This window comes from Panicum virgatum, chromosome 6K (genome assembly GCF_016808335.1).
Source record: "Panicum virgatum strain AP13 chromosome 6K, P.virgatum_v5, whole genome shotgun sequence".
NCBI lineage: Eukaryota > Viridiplantae > Streptophyta > Magnoliopsida > Poales > Poaceae > Panicum > Panicum virgatum.
Window position 1 is genome coordinate 23497774 of NC_053141.1, and position 23693 is coordinate 23521466.

At 49.1% G+C, this 23693-nt stretch overlaps 1 protein-coding gene across 7 annotated transcripts; it reads right to left on the minus strand.

Moving 5' to 3' along the window:
* Positions 1-10054: 10054 nt before the first annotated feature.
* LOC120712072 (protein EMSY-LIKE 3) lies at positions 10055-23379 on the minus strand. Of its 7 annotated transcripts, none has more exons than XM_039997787.1 (10): positions 22983-23379; positions 19674-19888; positions 19467-19576; positions 19116-19365; positions 18813-19016; positions 18664-18732; positions 11498-11740; positions 11349-11417; positions 11229-11283; positions 10055-10392 (listed from the first exon to the last, which is right to left on the minus strand). In XM_039997787.1, the coding sequence occupies exons 1-10, from the start codon at positions 23011-23013 to the stop codon at positions 10331-10333; spliced, it is 1308 nt and encodes a 435-aa protein (XP_039853721.1). In that variant the 5' UTR covers positions 23014-23379; the 3' UTR covers positions 10055-10330. The 7 variants fall into 7 exon arrangements, with proteins under 7 accessions (XP_039853721.1, XP_039853722.1, XP_039853719.1 ...); XM_039997788.1 differs by having other exon boundaries at positions 18813-19013; positions 22983-23378; XM_039997785.1 differs by having other exon boundaries at positions 18813-19022; positions 22983-23376.
* Positions 23380-23693: the final 314 nt, after the last annotated feature.

Here is a 23693-nt window from a genome sequence, read left to right on the forward strand (position 1 = left end):
GTCGGCTCGAGTTATTTTGTCGACGGCTTGTCCAGCCGAAGCTCTTTGGCTCAGCTTGGCAGATCGACTCTCCTTTAGGTAGGCTAGCTCGGCTATGGCGTAACAGGCTGGCTTGGCCTTCGGCTCAATGGGTCGTCGCAGGGCCCAGTTCGTCCTCCTCACTCTCTCTACTCTGTATTACTAACTAGGAGGTCCCATAAGGTAGCGATACCACCCTCTCCTCTCTTCATCTCTATCACTCGCTGGCAGGCCGGACCCACGGGTTAGGTCTCCCTCCTCTCACTGATGCGTGGGGCCTCGAGGTTAGTGGTTGCGGGATCCGGTGCAGATATCATGTGTGTGTGCGTGCGTGTGGTGTGGCAGGGACAGCGTGGGTGTAGGTGTGTATGTTGCAGCGAAGGCGCTAGATCAAATGCCACTAAGGTCTGGACGTGACACAAACGCGACGACGCGGTCGTGTTGATGTCTGTTGTGGCCATGGAGTGGTGTCAAAGCGGCGGCGAGGTCACGATATGGTCATTTGGCCATGTTGTGGCGAGTGCTCGCGAACATGAGCACCTGGCAATCCAGGGTTGTGGTGCGGCCGCCCGATCGCGCAGGCTCCCGGCTTTCTGGGGACACCACGGCCATTGATGGATGGGAAAATGGCGGTGCTGGGCTTAAGGCGTGACCTTTAGGTAGTATGTGCTCTAGGTATGCATGTGAGATGGCCCTCGGCTTGGCTGAGGCAGCGACACTCCAGCGGAGCCAGACCGCAGCGACGCTGGGCTTTGTGGTTGGAACGAGCCATGGGTGTCGGGTCCCTACAGGAGAACGAGAGGGTAGGTGTGGCAGAACCACTTTGAATTACACCAGCTCAAGTGCGCTAAACATCTTCCCGAGGGTGATTCAAACTAAGCGCACTTCAACCGGTATAATCCTTGGTCTGTCGGGTAACATCCCGATGCAACTACTGAATATCCAATCGTAACACAAGTATACATCCCGCACGAAGGTGAGTCAGAGATACAACATTCCACAATATTTTACATCACATAGATAAGGGGTGTAAATTACATCAGAGTTTTAAAGCTAGTAGACTGAAGTTCTAGCTTTTACAGATTTATTCAAAGGATATAGGATGGGTCCAACCCTAAACTAAGTTTAGTTTAAGAGGTTTGCAGTGAAAAGTAAAATACGACTGTACATAAACGTCGTAGGGTAAATGCCATGTTAAGCCCGAACATGACATCATTCAGCCGAGTCATTTCTGGTCAGGGATGGTTCCCACTCCATAGACCAGCCAAGAGGGATAGGACCAGGCCAAGTTTGATTAACTAACTGGTCTTCACAAATCATACCTGAAATTAAAGTCACAAGCAAGACTGAGTTTGATAATACTCAGCAAGACTAATCCGACTAAGGGTATATAATAGCCCTTTAACTAGACATGCCAGGCTTGGAAAGGTTCTAGGGTTTTCTTTTGCTGAAAAGCAACAAAGAGTAGGTCCTTACTTTCAAATTTTAGCTCTCAGATTCTAGTTTGATTAATCAGTCTAGGTAAGCACCTATCTATACAAATATGGAAGAGGAAATAATTGCATCCAACAAGCTTGAGTATTATCATTGTTTCACTTCTTACTCTATGTGCCAAAGGGATCAAGCAGTCTCAATTTCCGCGAGAAATGGACGATTCTGAATCGAATTTCCAACCTTGCAAGGGTAAACCTAACACACACGCTTGGAGTACTTCGAGTCACTCCCAAGCAACCGTTGGCTTTTGATTCCGGATCGTGGATCAATGCCACTCTCCCCGACTATAGGGAACAACTTACATCGCTGCACCCGTGGTGTTGCAACATAATTTAACTTCCTATGTCTAAGAGAGATTGGGGGGGGGGGGTATGTCCACTTGCCGGGCCGATCAGTTACTAGGCTTACCGCTTACCATATTCACGGTATGTGGCTAGTACTTTCAAACGCTTAACCACCGCTACCACACGCTGCGACCTTAATAAATTCATCAACACAGACGGATTTCAACCATGAATCTCGTAACCAAATCCGTCCATGATCCTTATAGTGATTGTAATTCAACCCATTTTGCAATGTTGGCTTGATTCCTTCAATTTCTACCAGATCGACCCTCTTTAACTCAAGGGCAATCCTTGTGACTCTGTCCACATTCAACAAAATTGTTAGCTCATTCTTTTTCCTCTTGCACATGGTTGTTTCGTGTGCCTAGCTATATCCTATGCCGCCAATGCCCCTCATGGCGAGCCAAAATTGGCGCCGTTACAGAATAGAACCAAGTGGCTCATGCGGTCATGCCCATGGTTTCATACCCGGTTTGCCGATTCATCTCTAGTTTTGCCCCCAAAATAACTTTCTGACTGACATGAACTCGCCACGCGGCCATGTATTCCTGCATGAGTGACACGACGCCGGCCACAAGTGTCTACATGTCACTCTCTCTCCCTCGCCCAGGCTAGTTAAAAACTCGGTGTAGCCTCATCGCCGAGCCATTCATCCTGCCTTTGTCTGCCATTGCCACGGCGAGCACGAACTCACTTAAGAAACTACTCTCTCCACCCCCACACTGCTAAACTCAGCAGCTCAAGCTCGTTTCCACCTCCATGCAAAGCTTTAGAGCCCGAGCTAGATTTTCACACTTCACCGGAGCGCCGTCGAGCTGAGCCACCTCTCTGCTGTGCTCATCCTCAAGCCGACGGGTGTCTCTGGACAGCTTGCTTCACATCGAGTGCTCTTGTAGGTGAGCCTGACTCCGAGAAGCTTCTTCACCCCTTAGCCCCTTGCGCTGGCAACACTGCTCGCCGGAGCAAAGCTTTTTCTTTCTCTCTGTCCCTTGTCCCAAACCCGGCCAAGAACTGCCTTGCTAAAATCTGAATCTTTGTAGGATCTAAAGTGAAAGAGTTTTCGAGCCTGAGTAGAGCCTGAACTTGATTGTGAATTGAAGCTGAGAACTTGGAAAATACATAATAAATGGTAGAAAAATCTTAATAATGCAAGCTAAAGTGTTCTAGAGTCCTTGGTTGCAGATCTGTCTTTTGCTCTCACATGCATGCCTTGTTTCTGTCTACTTCTGTTCTAGGTTTACTATTGGAACTGAACTGAAGCATAAATGTTCTAGTAGTTAGGTGCATGCATGAACTGAAGCTGAACCTTGCATTATAGTTCCTTAAACTGGACTGAATTTGATCTCTACATAATAGTTTCTTATTCCAAAAACTTGAAGTAGTCTTGCATGTTGTTTCTTAAGCAACAACTAACTAGAACTAAGTGTTTTTACCAAATCTTGTTCTAGGCTAGAGTTAAAAGCTACATTTTGTTCTGCATGTTTGTTTCTGAAGCTTCATAGTATATAGTTGTCAAATCTGAAACATGCATACAGTTTTAGCTACAATACTTACATGCCTTGCTCTGTGTAGTAAATCTTGCTAGACTAAAACTGTTTAAGTTGTTGCTCATGTTTAAAACTGTTCCAGTCTTAAATGAACTAGTTGTTGTAAGCAAACCTGAGCAACCAACTTGCATGTTGAGTTAAGAAAAGTTTTAAACTACTCTATAAACTATTGCCCCATAAAAATTGTCTTTTCACTTGCCTCACAAACTGAATTTGTGGATTACAATTGTATAGTGAAAAACATAATGAATTTCACCTTCTGCACAACTCATGCATCTGCATTTTTATATAGATACGACTACTTTAGCTGATGGAAACTATGACTTGGTGCTGGAGGACAACAATGGAGGATTGTTTGAAGCTCAAGTAAATCAAGGTGGAATTTCTGAAGCTCAAGTGAGCCTAGATGGAATTTCTGAAGATATGAACCAAAGTTCAGTGACTGTCGGGTACCATAACTATGGGGCACCCTAACCCAGGGCTAAAACACCCTCAACACGCGCAAAACAGGATTCGGCACCCGGGCCGGCTCCTTCCCAAACTCGGACGCCTGAAGCCTCTTCAGGTACGGAAAACCCAAGTCACACTCGGCCCACGGCCCGGCACCACGATACGGCCCCTCTAAGGTCTCGCTGGCCATGGAGAAATCTCCGCCTCGCTTGTGGGCTCCCCGCCGAGGACCCTCGAAACAAAGGCAATCTCCGACTCGCTCGAGGGTCGCCCGCCGGGGCCCCTCGATGCGGGGACGGACTCCGCCTCGCTCGAGGCCCCTCGATGCGGGGACGGACTCCGCCTCGCTCGAGGCCCCCTCAGGCGAACCCACCACAAGGCCTCGGCGCAGGGGGCAATCTCCGCCTCGTTCGAGACCGCCCTCGACGGGCTGGAGCTGCACCTCAACCACCCGACGGGATGGGGTGCATTTACTCGCCAACCACTCCACGGCATGGGGCGGGAGTCAGACGGTGTCAGGTGGCGTCAGCTGGCGTCGGCCATCATGCCACAAAGCGGACGTGACCGGCGTCTCCTCAACCTGTGCCTACCACTGTGCCGCTATTCCCGGCGTGGTGCAGGTTCGAGGCGCCCTGTGCGGACTTGCCCTGACACCTCCTCCCACTGTGCCGCCTACCCCTTGTACTATTCTCCTCCGCAGGACCCTTAGCGGGCGTGGCCGACGACCCTCGGACACAGTACGGCTCTTGACCGGGGGAAGACCTGTCCGGCGACACCCTCGACGCCCCACCTCATCTGACGCAAGACACTGCGCGCCCAGCAGTCATCGCCACGCCATCAACTAGCGCTACAGGACACAGACATGCCCTGGGCGCAGTCGGAGGACTCGCAAGGACGACGCCCACGCCCAACATCATGCCCCGCGACGCTCGGCGACCAGGAAGACCAACTATTCTCCCCCGGACCGGGGGGAGAAGAGATGACCCGTAGACATCCGACACGTGTAACCCTCCCCTCCTTGGACTATAAAAGGAGGAGGAAGGCGCCCGCACACGGGGGATTCAGGGACACAGATCCTGGACACACGAACATTCACTCAATCAACCCTAGCACACAAGGGACCTGGGAGCTTTCCTCCCTTTCTCGTTCAAGCTTATACCCCCTACTACGAGCACTTCGGTGCAAGTAATACAGTGCACACCCCCTGCTGGACGTACGGCCTGATCGGCCGGAACAAGGATGAACCCGGTGTCATTGTGTTTCTTCTTGCATCAACCATCTGGAGGCTGGGACACGCAGCACATTTACTAGTTGGTGCCGGGCCGCGAGGTCCGAACACCGACAGTGACTGACTTAGCTAACATTTCACAAGAAGGTAAGTCCCGAAGCATAATCCTATATTTTAGTCATTATGCAGTTCATATATATTTGTTATTTATTTGTACTTGTTTGTGCATTTAAGTTGCAAGAGTTGATTGAAACTCTAGCTGCATGAATCATAGGTACCCCTTGTACTGCTTACTAGATTTTGGTTCGAGTAGTTTGCTTTACTAATTAGGGCAAGTAAAATTCGAGTGATTTCCTGTCACTCACGAGAAAATAGGAGCTGTTTGATCCTCTACACACTGCACCTATAAGGATTGACGGGCGGGGTAAATGATGATGTTGATGATTGGAACCCCGTCAGTCTAGTAATGAAAATGTTAAAGCCGAAATGTGTGGTAGTGATGGTTAAGCATTTGAACGTAAAAGCCACATGCCGTGAATATGGTAAGCGGTAAGCAAAATACCTGATCGGACCTAGGAGTGGGCTTTTTTCTCACCCTCTTTGAAGGATGCTTCTCATGTGGGTCAACATACGAGTGCAGGAGTAGTCGTACTCTGTACTCGAGGGGGGGGGAGGGTGACTCTGATCCATGAATTGGAAAGAGAAGGAAAATGTTGTGTGGGCGAGGATGCTCCCCATGTGTGTGTGTTAGGTTTTTCCTGGCTAGGTTAACAAATTCGCTTCGAAGTGTCTGTTTCTCACGGTTATTTGAGAATGCTTAATACTTCTGCCACATCGAGTAAGAATTGGAACAATGATGATGATGATAATGAACTTGGATGTATGCTTAAACTAATTGCAACTTGTTTGATCAGTGGAGTCGTTCACCTAGAATGGTTAACTGAATCAGAATTTGAAAGCTAAAATCTGAAAAATTCTAGACATTACTCTTTGTTACTTTTTTAGCAAAACAAACCCAGCAGACAAACAGCCTTGTGTGTCTAGTTAAGTGGCTAAGTTATACCACAGGCCAGGTAATCCTTGATGAGTCTTGGTATACTCAACCTTACTTGTGACTTTGTTTACAGGTGCAGCATTTGAAGACTTAACTGCTAGCTTGACTTGGCCGTGTACCTTGACTCATGGCTGGTCTGTGGAGTAGGATACTTCTTCCAGACAATAGTGATGTTGGGGTGGGATGATTTTCACATACGGGCTTCATTGTGAAAATTCATGGCGACGTGTATTTTGCTTCCGCTGCTGTACAAAACTCTGCAGTGTTTGTTGTAAATACTCTGAAGTCTTCCGCTGATTATCTCTAAAACTCTGATGTTTAACTAAGAATTCTCTGAACTTCTGAACTGAAAAGTGGTTTGTTATATAAAGTTTCTTTCAGTTGCTGTAATATAAATAACTTGTGAAATGTTGTAATCTCTGGACTCACCTTCGAGTGAGTTGTATGCAGCTTTGTTATCGATCCTTGTTCAAGTGGTTTAATCGGGTTTCAACCCGACAGAGCAGCCATTTTACATCGTTTGAAGTGCAGGGCAGATTAGCTTGTCCTTGTGACATTAATCGCTGCACTTGAGCCGGATTAATCTGGGATGTTCTGCGACACCGGCCCAGATGCCTTGAGAGGGCCAATCTGAAACTCCATGCAAAAAATTTCGTTCATCATCTCCTCAGTAACCCGAGTGTCGAGCAAGGAAACCAAATATTCCGAGTTAACAAGTTCATCCCTGGTGTACAGGGATCTGAAAAACTCTGTGCCCATCGACGCCATTTGATCCGGCACATCGCACCATTGGCCATTACAGGCTTTCAGTTGATGAATCTTGTTCTTCCGAGCACGCCAGATTGCCTTACAGTGAAAATACTTCGTGTTTTTGTCCCCTTCCTTTAACCATGTGATCCTCGACCTCTGAAGCCACATAATTTCTTCAAGAGAGCATTTCACTCATAGTCGTGGCTACCTCTTTTGCCTGCCCCCTTTCATCATCTGTCCGGACATTAAGAGATGACAGAAGGGCACGCAGTTCCTCCAATTTCCTCATGACTGAGCCAAACTTCTCCCTGTTCCATGCCTATAGGGAGCTCACAACATCACGGAGGGCTGAGGCAACTGAACCCAGGTCCGATCATGGAGGAGCACCATTCCATACCAATAGAATCACATCGCCCAGCGCCTCATCACGCTCCCACATAATCTCATAGCGTGCAGACTGCGGTTTCCTTCATATGACCGCGCTAGGTACGATCCTCAGAAGGATTGGGCAATGATCTGAACATGGGGACACCAAATGCTCCACCGACGCCTCTTCAAACATGTTGGACCAGCTAGCAGAAGCGACCACTCTATCCAACCAGACCCTAACATTCCTGTGACCAAACAGGTTGTTGCCGTAAGTCCATGGCAAGCCGGAGAACCCCAAGTCGTGCAAATCACAGGCCTCAAGGGCATCCCCAAAAGATTCCATTTGTCGATCACTCCTCCGTGTTTCTGAGAAATGCTCAAAGTGCTACATCACTTCATTGAAATCATCCATCATCACCCACTGTTTGTCCGACTACTTAATCCTCTTCATAAACTCCCATGAAGGTGTCTGTCTTGCACTCGTAGTTCCGCATAGATAAATGCGGCTCTCCAAGCAGGGTAGAAGGACACTCCTTCATTGAGACATCAATTACCTAATCGGATATGCTGACGAGGCCCACTACCTCCCAAAAGACCGCAACACCACCACTCCTTCCAACACAGCTCCTGGCTAGACAACCTTTTAAGCCTAGTCGCCAAAGCAGATTCTTCATTTGCTCCTCACTTTGCTTGGTATCTGAGAGGATGAAGACTAATTGGGGGTTATATGCCTGCACGAGTATGGCAAGATTGCTAACTGTCCAGGAGTTCCCCTCCCCCCGGCAGTTCCACACTAGTGCATTCATTGCTCGTGACGAGTCTCCTCCTGAGAACCTGTCAGGTTTGCACTGTGAGGATCGGCAACACAACTGCGCTTCGCAGGCGATTCCCCATCCCTCCTTGATGCCTCACAGCCATCAACAGTACCCAGCACGGCCCCATCCATATGCCCATCTTGTGGGCTAACTAGACCTCCTGCGACCAGCCCTCCAAAGCTTTGACTGAATTCAGTATAACTGAATTGGCAATCTTCTTGTTCCTTTTTGGCTTATTAATGTCCTTAGCTGCACCTTTCAAGGGATATTTCTTTTCTCCTCCAACGCCCTATTTTGCCATCTTAGACAATGTCGTCCTTCCATGCATGCTAGGGCATTCCATGTCCTTCGGATCACGGAACCCAACTCCGGAGTTGTCACTGGAGCCCATGAAGGAGTTTAAGCCCGATACCCTAGCCTGCATCCAGCTCTGTGTTCTGGTCTAATGCTTCCTTCTGCTCTCCCTCCATGGTCATCCTCTGCACATCTTTTATCAGAGCAGCGGAAATTGTAGCAGGCACTCTCACCGGCGTATCCACCACATCCTAGTCCTGCAACCCAGCCTCCCGCTGCGATCCTCTGGGCGCCTCGCGCTTCATAGGGTTGATCGTCGACACACTACCTAGGACATGACATGGTCCTTCCGATTCCCACTGATCACCTTCTCCGTAGCTTCTTAGAGTCAAAGTTGATCAGAAACCGGTTGTTCCCGAGCTATCTCATCAGCACCGGTTCCTTCCATCCCCACGCTTTGCTGACCTCTAAAAACAAGCCCTAGGTAGAATATTCCTGACCCGAATAGTATCTAGCGACCGCCATCCACCTATGATTCATTTGCATGGCTTCCTCATCCTCCTCGAACACATACTCTTCCTCCTCTGCCGCCGCATTGTGCCAAGCAAACAGGCCGCCTGTCAGCACCATCTGTCCTTTTGGCGGAGTTGCCTTCCCCTTACCCTTCCAATCAACGGTAGCTCTAATTGTCCCAACGACGTCACTGCCACCGGTGATCAATGCAGAGCCGCTCTACATGCCCGGCGTGGTTTCGGCCACCTCATTTAGCATCTCCTTCTCGTTGTTGTGATCCATTGACAAACGTGCGCTTGATTTCACCCTCGGCAGTGATCCACGAGACTGGCTTCGGGTGGGCAGCTTCCTCACCGAAAACCCTTATCACCCCACGTGGAAACGCGAACACACAAAACCCTAGGGACCAAGTCAAGAACACAATCGATAGCACATCCAAAAGCCAAACCCTAAAACCTCTTTTATAGCTCGGCAGGGTAAGGCGGCGCCACCCGGGGGCGCTTTGGACTCCCGAATACAATGTAATATGGAGATCCCATTCTGAATCCCAACAATACGGGTCCAAACCCGTGCGCCACCTCCGAAGATCAACGTTGAACAAGTCCGAACCCGTGGAACCCCAGTCGGGGCCACGCTCTAGTAATCCCAAGGTAGCACCTTGGATCACTGCCCAGCGGATGCCGCCGGCCTTCATCTGGCCACCGTCAAGGACGAACCTCAGCGCCACCATTGAGATCGCCCACCTATCGCCGAAACGCCTGCTCTGTCATTTCCAAATCCATTTTAATGATTGGCTCGATTTGACGTGTGGATTGAAGGTAATGCTGAAATTATAGGTTGTTTGACTTTTTTATTCTAAATTTGACCACTTGTTTTATTTAAAAATTTGTGTAAATTATCACTTTTTTATTGTGGTTTGCTTTACTAATATAAACTCTTCAAAAATGACTTAGTTTTGACTAATTTTTTTGAATAAAATGAGTGGTCAAACTTAAGGCGAAAAAACTCAAATCACCTATAATTTGAAATTTGAAACAGAGTAACTACAGTTCTCAGGTGCAGAGCTAATAGGGAGAGCTCACTGGCGGGAGCGTGAGGATGCACCAGCACGACACAGCATCGAGCTCGAACGCGGGAAAACCAGGACTAGAGCGAGGAGAAAGGTTGAAGATGAGAGGTTGACATATGGACCCCACGTCCCCACATGACGTTCAAATAGCTTGCCAAATGGTCTCAGTTTTTTAGAAAACCAGCTTTTCGGGAGCAAAACCAAAGCCAGCTTTCAGAAAACTATAGCTCAAACGGACATGCCAAATCTAGAATAAAATCAGCATCCAGATCTTACAACAGGCAAAAAAAAAAACTAATGAGGGAGTGGTGTACATTTTGGTGAGGGTTCACATGGCATCTGCATCTCCAGACATGAGGCCATCGATAGCCATGTCATCTGCATATCATACTCCATGTTGGTTCCTCCAACAATGGTTGTGCTCCGAAGACCGTGCATGGCCATCTGCTACGACATCAAAAGAAGAAAAAAAAGGAACGTGTTAAACAATTTCAGCTACAAGCATTCAATACAAGTAAAAAGTTAATTTACGACCCCGTACAAACAGTTTGTCCATTTGAACCTGAACAAAAAATTTAACTGAATTAGCCCTCCCATACTATTTCAGTTGATACATTCTGTGATTTCTACCTTTCTCTACAAACAAGCTGAGTTTCAAGTAAAATTTTCTAAATTGCTAAAGGGCATGATATCCTATGTTAGAAAAAAAAAACTTTTTTCATCATTACTTTCATGGAACTTTGCATCTCTAAGGTTAGTTTAGTATCAGATGCTCCTAACTGTGTGTTTTTTAACATAAGCTATTGTGTTCTATTGGCCCATTGAAATTTGTACGTGGAGAAACAAAAAGAAAAACCTCAATAGGCGGTAGAATGGAGAAGTTAAAATGGTTCTATGGAGAAAATCACCATTTAGAGTGGCAAGCGGACAAAGTGGATTATTTGGGATGGTAAAATGAACTTTTTTCCTGCAGGATATTACTTTAAGCGCATTACTCAGCCCAAATCCTATACGATTTACAAGTTTGTATTCAAAGTGGAAAGTCAACATTAAATACTTTACAGGAGCACTTCAACTGTCCCATTTGACATATCACATTCATAGGAATTGTTCAGAATGTGTTGCAGGAGTTGACTAAAAAGCTAAGATTCATCCTCATAGAGTACAGACAAGAAAAAATTCCATCCAAGCACGGCTAAGAGCGCACTCACAATATAGAACATATGGATTTTGTGGTTATGGTTGAGGAAAGAAGAATAATGCACTACACATATCACCCTCACCATCAGTCGCCTCAGCAAGCCTTGCAATTGCATCGATTAATGATTGTTCATGCTCCTGCCAGAATATCTGTTAGTTCAGGAGAAAGGGCACCCCAATAACGTTCAGCACACGCTGTTTACCTTCAGCACCTTCTTGGCCCTCTCCATCTCAAGGGGGTCAGGGTTGCCAGCACTGAAAACCCGCTCCACCTACATGTGCAGATCATCATGATAAAACAGACAAGTCCGTAGGATTCTAAACCAATAAGCTGAGTTCCTTCCAAACAAACCTCCTTTATGAGTGTCTCTGTATGAAGAATTTCTATGTAGTCAGAACTCTTCTTCCCAACACCATTTTGCGTAGGTGGATAATCTTTCTTAAATGAATTCTTTTGGGGGCCCCTACCTCTTCCGGCACCTAACATGGGGCCAACACGACTGGTTGACTTCTTAACACCATGAACGGGAGCACCACGACCTAGAAGGTCTAAATCAGGCTCCTCACCTTCCCATCTTACATCCTCAGGTGCCATCTGCAGCGAAGATGACAAAAAAAAAATCATGCATACATTACACTGTAGGCCTTTTGCTTGCTGTTTAACTAATGAAATTGTTCAAGAAATGTGTTCAGTTGTTAATGTTACTGTGATGGTCTACTCTTAATTCTATTATGATGGAGGTCATTCATTTATAGTCCTTAACTAACTAGTTCGTGAATGTTGGAGTATATTGAGCCCATGTATAGAGGCTCATCTAGAGGCCCATGTATAGGAACTATATATCCCACCCTTCTAGGGTTTGGAGGAATACAAGCCATTATTCTCTCCTACATGGTATCAGCTAGCTCTTCCTCTAGCTGCTGCTGCCGCCGGCACCATGGCCAGCCGGCCGCCGGTGCTGCCCCTCCTCCCTCCCTTCCCTCTCCTTCCCTCCCGCCTGGAACCAGGGCGCCGCCTCCCTCTGCTGCCGACGCAGGCTCTGCACGGCCGCTCTTCGCGCTGGCCACCGCCGCCGGCGCGGACCAGGCCAGCTCGGGCGCAGGATCCGCCCCCCAGGGTGCTGCCCGCACAGGTGCAGGCGCGGCCGGCCACGAGACCCCCGCCGCCGGATCCGCCCCTGCATCCTCTGCTCCGCGCGCTGCTGATCCCGGCCCCTGCCTGGCCGCGCGCCGCCCCTTGGCGCCGCCATTGTGCCTTGCGCGGCCGGCGGCACCTTGCTGCAGCCGGCCGGCCCCGGGACCCCGACGGCACTCGCAGCCGTCCTGGACGCCGCTGCCGCCGGATCCCAGGGGGCGTGGCCGCTGCCTGCCTCCTGCCCAGGAGCGTGTGCAACTCCTCCTGGTGCTGCTCGCGAGTGATGCGTCCTAGCAGAGCAGGCGCTTGCCGGTGTGGTGCACCCCAAGTGGGCCGCGGGCCCAGCCTCCGGCCTGCAGCAGCAACTTGCTGGGCTGCCAGCTTGCGAGCCCGCCGGCCCACGGGCGCAGGCCGCCGCCGCCAGCGTGCCAGCCGCCGCCGCCCACGCCGCTCGAGGGCGCGCCCACGCCGTCCGCTGCCCGCCTCGCGGCCACCCTGCGAGACCTCGAGGCCAAGCTCGCGCGGGCGCACGCAGCGCAGGCCGCCGCCAGGCCCGCCGCGCAGGCCGCGCGGACGGCCGTGGCTGCGCCCGCGGTGCCTCTGCCCGTGCTGCCTGCGTTTGGTATGCCCCCCGCAGACGCGCCGTTCGCCGACGCCGCCTTCCGCAGGCAGCCGATCACCGCCGGAGCTGCTACGGTCGACGACGCTCTCGCCGCGGCCCTCCTCGCCGCCAAGTCCGAGGCTTCGGCGGCTCAGGAGCGAGCCCGCGCGGCTACCCTCGCTTGGGAGCGCGAGCGCTCTGCGGCCGACGCTCTCACTCGTCGGGTCGCCGTCCCGCCCGTCATCCCCTTCACCGAGCACGGCGCTTCGTCCTCCCACCAGGCTCCGCCCTCTGGATCTGGGCCCCGGATCGACCCGCCCGACCCCCTCCTTGGTGCTCCTCTCACCGGCCAGACCGGGGGTGGGGGAGGCCGAGGGCGGAGGGGACGTGGTGGTGGTGCTCGGGGCACTCCGGACCCGACTCCGGCTCCCACTCCTGCCAGGGCGCATCCCGATGTGGCCGTTTCAGGGTCAGGGGCAGCCCCAGCCGGCGGCCATGCTCGCCGCTGCTGCTCCCCTGTTCGCGCCGTCCTGGACCCTGCCCGCTCCACCCAGCCAGCAGCCGACCTGGCCGGGGGGTGGGACCAGGCCGCACTGGCGCAGTCCTTCAGCGCCATGGGGCGGACGCCGCTGGTCAGCACCGAGTGAATCGCCGACTCGGGTGCCTCCTTACACACCACCCCAGATGCCGGTATCCTCTCTTCTGTCCGACCCCCACACCCCTCTTGTCCTTCTTCCATTATGGTTGGTGACGGGTCATACCTTCCTGTCACCGCCGTGGGTTCTGCTCCTGGTTTTTTTCTTCTTCCCAATATCCTTGTTGCTCCTCAGATGGTTCATAACCTTCTTTCCATTTGTCAGTTTACAGCTGACAATTCTTGTTCCATCGAGTTTGATTCTTCTGGCCTCACTGTAAAGGATTCGGCCTCTCGGCGTCCGCTACTCCGGTGTGACAGCACGGGGCCCCTTTACACCCTTCGCCTTCCTTCTTCCGCTGCACCACTTTCGCCTTCTTCTTCGTCTGCCGCTTTTGCCGCGACACCGTCTTCCACCACCTGGCACCGCCGTCTTGGTCACCCCGGCCGCGACGTTCTGGCTCAGCTCAGTCGTCGTACATATGTTCCTTGTACCACGGCTCCTGCTGAGCACCTCTGTCATGCGTGCCAGTTTGGTCGTCATGTTCGACGTTCTTTTTCTTCTTCGCATGCTGCGCATGCCTTTGATTTTGTTCACTGTGACCTGTGGACCTCTTCTGTTCTTAGCCTTTCTGGCTACAAATACTATCTGATGGTGGTCGATGATTTCTCACTACTCTTCCCTTGCGCGCCAAGTCTGAGACCTTCCCCACCCTCCTCCATTTCTTTGCCTGGGTGTTCACTCAGTTCGGCCTCACCATTAAGGCCGTCCAGTGTGACAACGAGTGTGAGCTCGATAACTCCACCTCCCGTTCCTTCTTCCTCTCTCGGGGTGTTCAGTTGCGTATGTCTTGTCCGTATACCTCTCCTCAGATCGGCAAGGCTGAGCGGATGATTCGCACGACAAACGACGTCGTGCGCACCCTTCTGATCCAGGCCTCTCTGCCCCCGCGCTTCTGGGCGGAGAGCCTCCACACCGCCACCTACTTGTTTAACCGCCTTCCGTCCACTGATTCTCCTGCTCCCACTCCACACCACGCTCTTTTCGGTACCCCTCCTCGCTACGACCACTTTCGGGTCTTCGGGTGTGCGTGTTACCCTAACACCTCCGCCACTGCTCCTCACAAGCTGGCACCCCGCTCGACTCGGTGTGTGTTCCTTGGTTACTCCCCTGACCACAAGGGGTACCGATGCTTTGACCTCACTTCTCGCCGCGTCCTGATCTCCCGACATGTCGTCTTTGACGAGTCGGATTTCCCCTACTCCACCTCCACACCTTCTCCTGACCCCGAGCTGGAGTCCCTCTTTCCTACTGACCCGGTGGTTCAGCCACCTTTACCTGTCTTTCCTTTCCCTATAGATTTTCCCGACACACCGGCACCGCTTCCGGTGATCCCTGCTGCGCCACGCGCGGCCCCGGTGCCCGCGGTCGCGCCACGCGCGGCCCCCGGACCTCCGGTCGTGCCGCGCGCGGACCCAGTGTCTCCTGCTGCGCCACGCGCGGCCCCGGTGCCTCCCCCTGCACCTGCGCGGTACGCCTAGCCGGTGCAGATGTACCGGCGTCGTTCGGCACCGACACCGGCGCCGCAGCGGTACGCTGAGCTGGTAAAGGTGTACCGACGTCGTTCGGCGCCGACACTAGCGCCGCCTCCTACTCCGGAGGCTCCTGCGACGCCTACACCGGAGCCGTCGCCACCGCCGACTCCGCCGGCTCCCTCTCGAGCCGAGCCGATGTACCACCCGCCAGTCATCCACCGGGATCCTCGGCATATCTATCCCATGCTGACTCGGCGGATGGCGTCAACTCTCTCCGTCACCGAGGGAGAGCCGCGAGTCTCTCCGCGATGCCTTGGCGGATCCTCACTGGCGTCGCGCGATGGAAGAGGAGTACGCGGCTCTTCTTGCCAACCAGACGTTGAACCTCGTGCCGCGTCTGTCTGGCTGCAATGTGGTGACTGGCAAGTGGATCTGGACGCATAAGCGTCGGGCTGATGGCACTCTGGAGTGCTACAAGGCTCGTTGGGTTCTTCGGGGGTTCACACAACGGCCTGGTGTGGACTATGACAAGACCTTCAGTCCAATCGTGAAGCCCGCAACGGGGCGCACGGTCCTCTCACTTGAGCTCTCGCGCTCCTGGCCTGTGCACCAGCTGGACGTGAAGAATGCGTTTCTTCACGGCACTGTCAGAGACTGTCTACTGCTCTCAACCAGCGGGGTTTGTGAACTCGAGTCGTCCGGATATGGTCTGCCGGCTCAACAAGTCTCAAAATGGTCTGAAGCAGGCTCCTCGTGCTTGGTACTCTCGGTTCGCCACATTCTTGCTGATATTGGGGTTCACCGAGGCCAAGTCTGACACGTCTCTCTTCATCTACCGCCGTGGGGATGAGACTGCATATCTGCTGCTCTATGTCGATGACATTGTGCTCACCGCCTCCAGTCAGCGATTGCTTCAGAGTGTCATTTCATCTCTGCAGCAGGAGTTTGCTATGAAGGATCTGGGTCAGCTCCGCCACTTCTTGGGCGTCACTGTTGAGCCTCGCCCGTCTGGCCTTCTCTTTCACCAGCTGTAGTACGCACTTGATATTCTGCAGCGGGCTGGGATGATTGATTGCAAGCCCTGCTCCACTCCTGTCGACACTCAGGCAAAGCTGTTTGCTGATCTGGGTGATCCGGTGGCTGATTCTACTGCCTACCGGAGTCTGGCCGGCGCTTTGCAGTACCTCACCTTCACCAGGCCGGACCTCACCTACGCTGTTCAACAGGTCTGTCTCCATATGCATGATCCCCGGGAGTCACATCTTGTTGCGCTGAAGCGTCTCCTTCGGTACGTCCGTGGCACTATGGACCTCGGCCTGGTGCTTCACCGCTCGTCCTCTGCTGAGCTGGTGGTCTACACCGACGCTGACTGGGCTGGCTGCCCGGACACTCGTCGCTCCACTTCCGGCTACGCCGTCTTCCTAGGCGGCAACCTGGTCTCCTGGTCGTCCAAGCGACAGTCGGTTGTCTCCCGCTCCAGTGCCGAAGCGAAGTACCGGGCTGTCGCAATCGGAGATGTTCGGGTACTCCATGTCCCGACTACCTCCCAGTTTGCTGACATCTTCACCAAGGGGCTGCCCTCCTCGACCTTCTCGGAGTTTCGATCCAGCCTCAACGTAGCCGGTGGCTAGTTGTGGCTGCGGGGGGTTTTTGCCCTTGTACTTTCTTCTTGTCCAGTCTTGAACACCGCTGCGTCGGTAGTTCAGACTGCGGGGGGTGTTAGCTTTCTTGTTGTCTAGTCTTGAACACCGCTGCGCCGGTAGTTCAGACTGCGGGGGGGGGGGGGTGTTGGAGTATATTGAGCCCTTGTATAGAGGCCCATCTAGAGGCCCATGTATAGAAACTATATATCCCACCCTTCTAGGGTTTGGAAAAATACAAGCCACTATTCTCTCCTACTGGTGTTTCAAGGAAACAAAATCAAGACCAGGGTTCTTGGAATTTCTCGATTGTATTGCTGGTCAAGTCCAGTTTTGAAACTATGGGACAAATATGACTTAATCAAAGCATATCTGACACTTCAATGAGAATTTTCAGTTGAGAACAAGTACATTTTTTTTCTCAGGAAATATGATTGTGATATATAACAAGAATATCCAATCTTTGTGTATGTACCTTAAACAAATTAAGAAATGCGACATAGCATACTCATCAGCTAAGCTTTGGAGGTTATATGATTCGCTGCTCCACATCCATGGCAGTCAAAACAAATGTAACTTGGCATAGTTCGAGAAAATATTGTGTTCACAAGTGGATGGCAGAACTCAAATATGGGTGGCTTGCTACACCATATCCTAGAAACAAAACTTTAGACACAGAAGGTAGTGATGAGTGTAGCTGTGGACCATGGTTTTTAAGGTGGCAAGGCGAGCCGTGGGGAGCCACTCATTCAAGTTTCCTAGGCATCGCCTAGGCAAGCATAAGGCGTGGCAAGGCGACGCCATATGATTATTACAAACTTCAAAGCAGGAGCATGGTTTAGGGATAAAAAGGAAAATGAAAAAAAATAAAAGGAGGACAAGGAACAAAAAAGGCCCAGCCCAGCTGACAGCCCATAAAAGCCCTCCCCAACTATCGTGAACTATCTAGGGCTGACCCTGCTCCTCTCCAGGTGCCTCTTCCTCCCGATACTGCTCCTCTCCAACCTCCAAGTGCCTCTTCTCCCTCCCGATCCTGTTCTCCATGTCCACTGCTGGAGCCGCCTCCTTCCAGATTTCCCCTCCGTTTCCTCACTGTTGCTGCCACCCCCTTCTAGATCTCCCCTCCCTTTCCCTCTCACTGCCGCCGTCGCTCCCCTTCTAGATCCCTATGCGAGATCCCCTGCTTCTGCCCTTCGAGAGCCAGAACCGAAGGGGATGGAAGCAGAAATGAGTCGTTAGCTTTGCCTGGTCCTCCTCCAGTTCTTCCTCTCTCCTACCTCCCCTGATCTCTCATTTTGCTGATTTTTGGTTGTGGCGTCCAGGATACCCAGGTTTTTTCAGCACCAGGACGCCTAGGAGACGACTTAAAAACCATGCTGTGGACCCAGAAAAGCCCATGAGAAAACATGCATCTTTGCTATACTTCTCTCACAGAGCACCACCAGTTGGATTCCAAGGTCATTGACATAAAGAATTTTGAGATAAGGGCTACTCTTTTTGCTTTCGTATAATATTATAATTATCAGGTACTGCCATATCATTAACAAGGATAATCTACTTTTGGTCCACCCCACCCACCACCAAAAAAAAGTTTCACTTTCATCCCTCAGTTAAAACCAGATAAAAAGCTGATTCTTGACTCTCAATGTCAGCGCAAATTATCACAGAAGGCAAGCTTTGTGGGTGCTTTTGGGTGATATAGCAGCCAAATCATCCACATGGAGATGCAAGAGTACTACAGGAGGGGTGATGTGGGTGTCCCAGCAAAAGTTGGTGATGTGGCTACCACATCACTTAAAACCACCCAAATAACCAACCTTAGGACATAGTTTATGTCAGTTTTGACAGTTGAGTTACATATTTTATAGGACATGAGAACAAGTCAAACCGAGTCAAGAGAACAAGTCAAACCGAGTCAAGAGTCAAGGGAAAGAAAATAGACTTTTCTTCATTGGCAGTGACAAGTAATTACCTCCTTAAAATCAACCCACTCCCATGTCTCGTGTGCTGTATTCATGTCATAAACAAGTGCATAGAGATCCTACAATTAATCATAGTAACTTGATTAATTATATGAACCAATACAAGTGATAGCTGTGACCTGTTAGAAATAAGACTTACCTTTGCAGCATCATAATCAGTTATTACAGCTTCATAAAAACTATTATCATCAGGCCACCGAGTCATGACTTTACGGCCGATTAACGGATTTAATTGTGCTCCTTCAGAAGGAAGGCCAGAAGTATTTCTATTAATAACTGATCCCCGCCCACTAGGACCAGCAGAAAATGGCATAGATTTGACTGCAGAGCCACCAGGTATCTTCTGGCCCTTGAAGCACAATTAGTTACCCAAAAAATAACAATATCACATTACAAAATTACAAGCACAAAATTAACTGCAGATGTTTCAACCATCACTTACTGGTTTGGTCTTTTTCACTTTTGTGACAGGTGGAGCTGCCTTTTTAGCTCCTGAAGATGATGGTTGCATTGGTGCAGGTAAAGCCTGTGAGTGCATAGCAGATGGCGCAGGTACAGATGCAGAGGGAATGGGTTGAGACGTCTTTTGCCTCTTGCGAGAAGAGGTGGTAGGACTGGGCACGGGGTCATGCAAACGCTGTGCATTATTAACCAAATTCATCTGAAGGCCACCTGATGACTCTCTCCATTCCCTTAACAGAAGAACATTAGAGGTGAGAAAGAGAGTAGAAAAAGAAAAGGAGCAAAGAGGATACAGCACAGTTAAGATGTATACTCATCTATCAGACAATACCTTATTTTTCGGATGATATCATCACTATTAACTCTGTTTAGCAACTCCCTGTGTTTTTTGTCAGATACGCGTAGCTCCTTCCTAAGCTCAGTAATGAGACTTTCCTTTTCCTGAGACAATATATTTAAACTTTTACAAGGTCAATCTATGAAATGCAGGCCAACCTGAGGAAATTAATAATGCGAAGATTGGCAGAGACATGTATACCCATGTTATAGCTTCAGACTGAGCCTTGAATGCTCGGAGAACGGAACAATATGCTTCTTGCTCAAGGTGATATATTTGTGTTTCCATATCTGTCTGAGATTGTTGAACTCTAGTATATGGTCCAGCACCAATAGTATCTCTTCCATTACCAGTGGTACGCCCACTGCCTTTCATACCTCTGTTCTGATATGATGGTGGGAGATCATCATCAGTTCCTGTAACCAACGCCAAATTTCTGAGCATAGCATTTCTCAAATCTTGTTACCTAACTGGTTCAAACCAGCAGGAAAATATTCTCAACATATGAAACTTTTTGTTCATAACGGTGACCATTTGAAGCAATAATTCTATAGCAATGTTCTCTTGTTAATTCACAAAACCTCAGCCTTTCATGGTCTGATCTCCTGGCAGAGTGACAAGTACACTTCTCAGCTTCAAAAAACATAAGGAGGCTTAAGACCATTGTTGTGTTACTCTCTACATACAAGTAGTGATTTGCATTGGACTTTTTTCTTCTCCTTTTGGCAAGCATGCAGATGGTCATAACTGACTAATTCCTTCATAGTTCTACCCCAACACTACGTAGTGAGGAAAGTAGCGGCTAATGTGCAGGTCAGTTAAAAGTTGTATTTCGCTGATAACAATTATATCACTGCCACTGCCAGTGGGCACAATAACATACGCAAAGGTGCAAAAAAATCAGAAGAACATGCCCAAATTCCCTGCTTTATTTGAGTCACCAGTACTAACACTTCCATCTATAGTATTGCATTTCCTACTTTCTTGGATTGGTAGGGGCAGTGGGCACAATACCATAGACACAGATTTCCAAGTGCCTTGGTTCAGTAGCACTATAAATGCTCCAAAGGCTCGCAAAGGAAGATGATACAGCAATGACTGATATATTTTTGGTACAGCACTATAAATGCTCCAAAGGCTGACAAAGGAAGATGATACAGCAATGAATGATATATGACAAAGGAAGATGATACAGCACTATAAATGCTCCAAAGGCTCCAAAGGCTAAAGAAAGATGAGGGCAGTTGTTTCAAGTTACTACAATGTGCACTTTTTGATAACTACCAAGTGCGACCCTGTCCAACTAACAGTGGTAGGAAAGTGAGAAATGTTTTTGGTAGATGAAAGCTCTCATCCCATAACAACGGGTGAAACTATTCAGTCCATGGAAAACAATAGGAACAGCAGTTGCAAAGCAAGAAGTAGCAAACACAAGATGAGTTTAATAAGGTCTTAATTATTCAAGCTATTGATCCATTAACTGTTTCTCTTACCTCAAAAGATTATGTATGTTATTCCATAATCCATACATCATATGTCGGCAATGGAACAATCCTTTGTGATGTGGTTTTAAACTGGGCGAGTTTAGCACCGCCCAAGGTCCAAGAATTTTTGGAACTGGTAGTCCCTTAGCTCCAGAAATTCTTGGAACTAGAGCTGGGAGCACATTGAAGGTATCTTGAACAACAACTTTGTTATTATTTCAGATAAAATGCATATGTTTAAACTACTTGATTTCATCCTACAAACTCCAGATCCTGCATAGATCTCAGAGCTTGACGTGTGCAAATCAGGCCCTAAGTCACATGCTTTTTCTCTATGCATGCGAAGTTTTACAAGCAGACCAGCCATTTGCATAAAAAAATCAAATTTGGATGTTGGAAATACATAAAATTGTTAAATTCACAGCTCAATATTTGAAATATTCTCGATTTAAGGTAATTCAAAGCAATGCTATCGCCCAATAAAAGCCGAAAAAAAATAATATGTAATCATGTTAACACACCATGACAGTGTCTTGCAAAAAGAAAAGCACCTGAGGTTAAGCTCTATTAACTCGGCGCTATAACAACATCACCTTGTTTGCAGCAGGGCTTATGTGGGCGCTTGGCATGTTGTGTCACCTAATAATTACTTCCATCAGGGAACTGGATGGGTCTGAACTAGGGATGCCATTCTAGCCTGATAACCCAATACCTGTACCTAATAGAGGTGTGAATATTTCGACTTTTCTGCCTACAGGCATATTCTTTGAATGGTTCCCCAATGGATAAACGGACACGAACATGGGTATGTTGCAGTTTGTTACACTTTTAAGACAAAATGGTGAGGAGTGCAGGAGCAAGAAGTTAAATCCTAGGAATCGAGCTACTATATACAGTAGATCACCACATCTTAGCCACTTGCTAACAAATCATTGTATGGCATATCTATTTTCCTCAAGCAGAACTCAGCTAAATATCAAAATACAATGCACCTTACCACATATCCACCACAAGAAACTATGATGGCAGATAATGTTTTACAGCAAAAATTCCAGAAACAAAAAAACAGCACATGGCAAGGAAATCTTAAGTTATTCTAAAGCTAGGCCAACATTTGAGCAAAGGGCGCATTCTAAGGACTAGGTACTATTGAGAGGGGCAGTGTTACAGAATGTTATATTTCTCTTCTTATATATATTTTACTATTTACTTATTTGGGTGTACACAATAATAATTTGAGATAGAAGTTAGAACTGTCTATTCCATATGCCTGATCAGGTTGCCTGCAAGTAAATTATACTTCCATGTCCATACTAACATGAGGGAAAACTTTCAAGTTTCAAAGATATTATCAGAACCATAACCTATATAACAACCAATGACTATGCAACCTTCCCTGCTAGGCTGCTACCATTTTGTTTTGCAGGGCCAATTTTCCGCACATTGACCGACAAACTTTTAAAGTAACTTCACAGAGCATTGTATAATATGCAACAAACTTCTCAAAAAGTAAATAAACATAATTTTTCATCTCAGTGTGGCATCAAAAAGTTTCCAGCCAACAACAGAGATGGCTTTCATTTATCTTCTACTTTAGGTTCAGTGCTTAAGATATTTAAAAGAAAGCACCAAATACAATCCTTTACTGACAGACTTTGCATCCTGACAGAAGGAATACCTCTAACACTTGGACAGAACCCAAAACCCAATAATATGCAAACAGTTCGTGTCTTTTTACACGAACAACCTGCATAATTTCACAACCCAAAGTCGCGGTGGGAGTTAACTGCCACGATCGATTACACGACTAATCTCACCCAATTACGCCACAAAATAACATAAATCCCAAAAAAGAAAATGGTGTTCGAGCCTACACCCAAAAAAAAAATCTGCACGAAACGACATCGTCGTCCACAAATAACAAAAATTTCCCAGCAATTCTTCCAAGGAGTTAACACATTATAATCCCAAAAATTGGCAATGAAGCATAAACCCTAACCCTAAGGGCAGAATCCACCACACTTACCGCTGCTGTCCACAGCCCCGTCGAAGTTCATGCCGTGTCTCAGCTCCGTAGACCACAAATCCCCTCCAAATCACACCTCGCCGACGGCGCCACAACCAGCACCACGAACGTGACGTGACGCGACGCGACCCCGCCAAACCGCCTCCCAAAAACACCGATCCGCCGCCACCCGGGAAAGAAGGACCCTTCCTGGCTCCTCACCTGGACGGAGCCGCGGGTTCCGAAGGCGAAATCCAGGCAAGACGCTGCGGATCCCGGCGAGATCTAGGCGGATAGCGAAGAGGGGAGCCTACGAAGGGACGCTGCGGGAACACGACAGAGGGCGCGGGCGGGGCGTGTGGGAGGCGAGGTGACGAAAGGTGATGCGAAAATTATTGGAGGGGGCGAAAAGAGTATTTCGTTTGTGGCTTAGGAAGTTTAATAGGCGACTGCTCCTGCGCATGCCTAGTTTAGTTTAGGGAGGGGCGGACCTATAATTTAAGGGCTCGGTCAGGATTTCTTATATAATTTTGTGCTAAAATATTTAAGGATTAAGTTGTACTGTGAGGTCATCGTCAGAGTCATGGCCCAATGGGACTTTGAATGTTATTAACTCTACACTTCAGAGATCAGCAGATCGTTTTGCAAGACAACGTTGAATAGTGCTTGCAAATTAGAAAAATCTTAGGTTAGTTATGCAAAAAGTCTAAATTGGATTGGATCTCAAGACTC

Bases quoted from the DNA above. Each gene is read 5' to 3' on its own strand.
- LOC120712072 (XM_039997785.1), bottom strand. From the start codon at position 23,013: ATGAACTTCGACGGGGCTGTGGACAGCAGCG. The intron at 18,733-18,812 runs GTAAGTCTTATT...GATTAATTGTAG, and splicing joins CTGATTATGATGCTGCAAAG to GATCTCTATGCACTTGTTTA. The intron at 11,418-11,497 runs GTTTGTTTGGAA...CTGCACATGTAG, and splicing joins CAGAGACACTCATAAAGGAG to GTGGAGCGGGTTTTCAGTGC.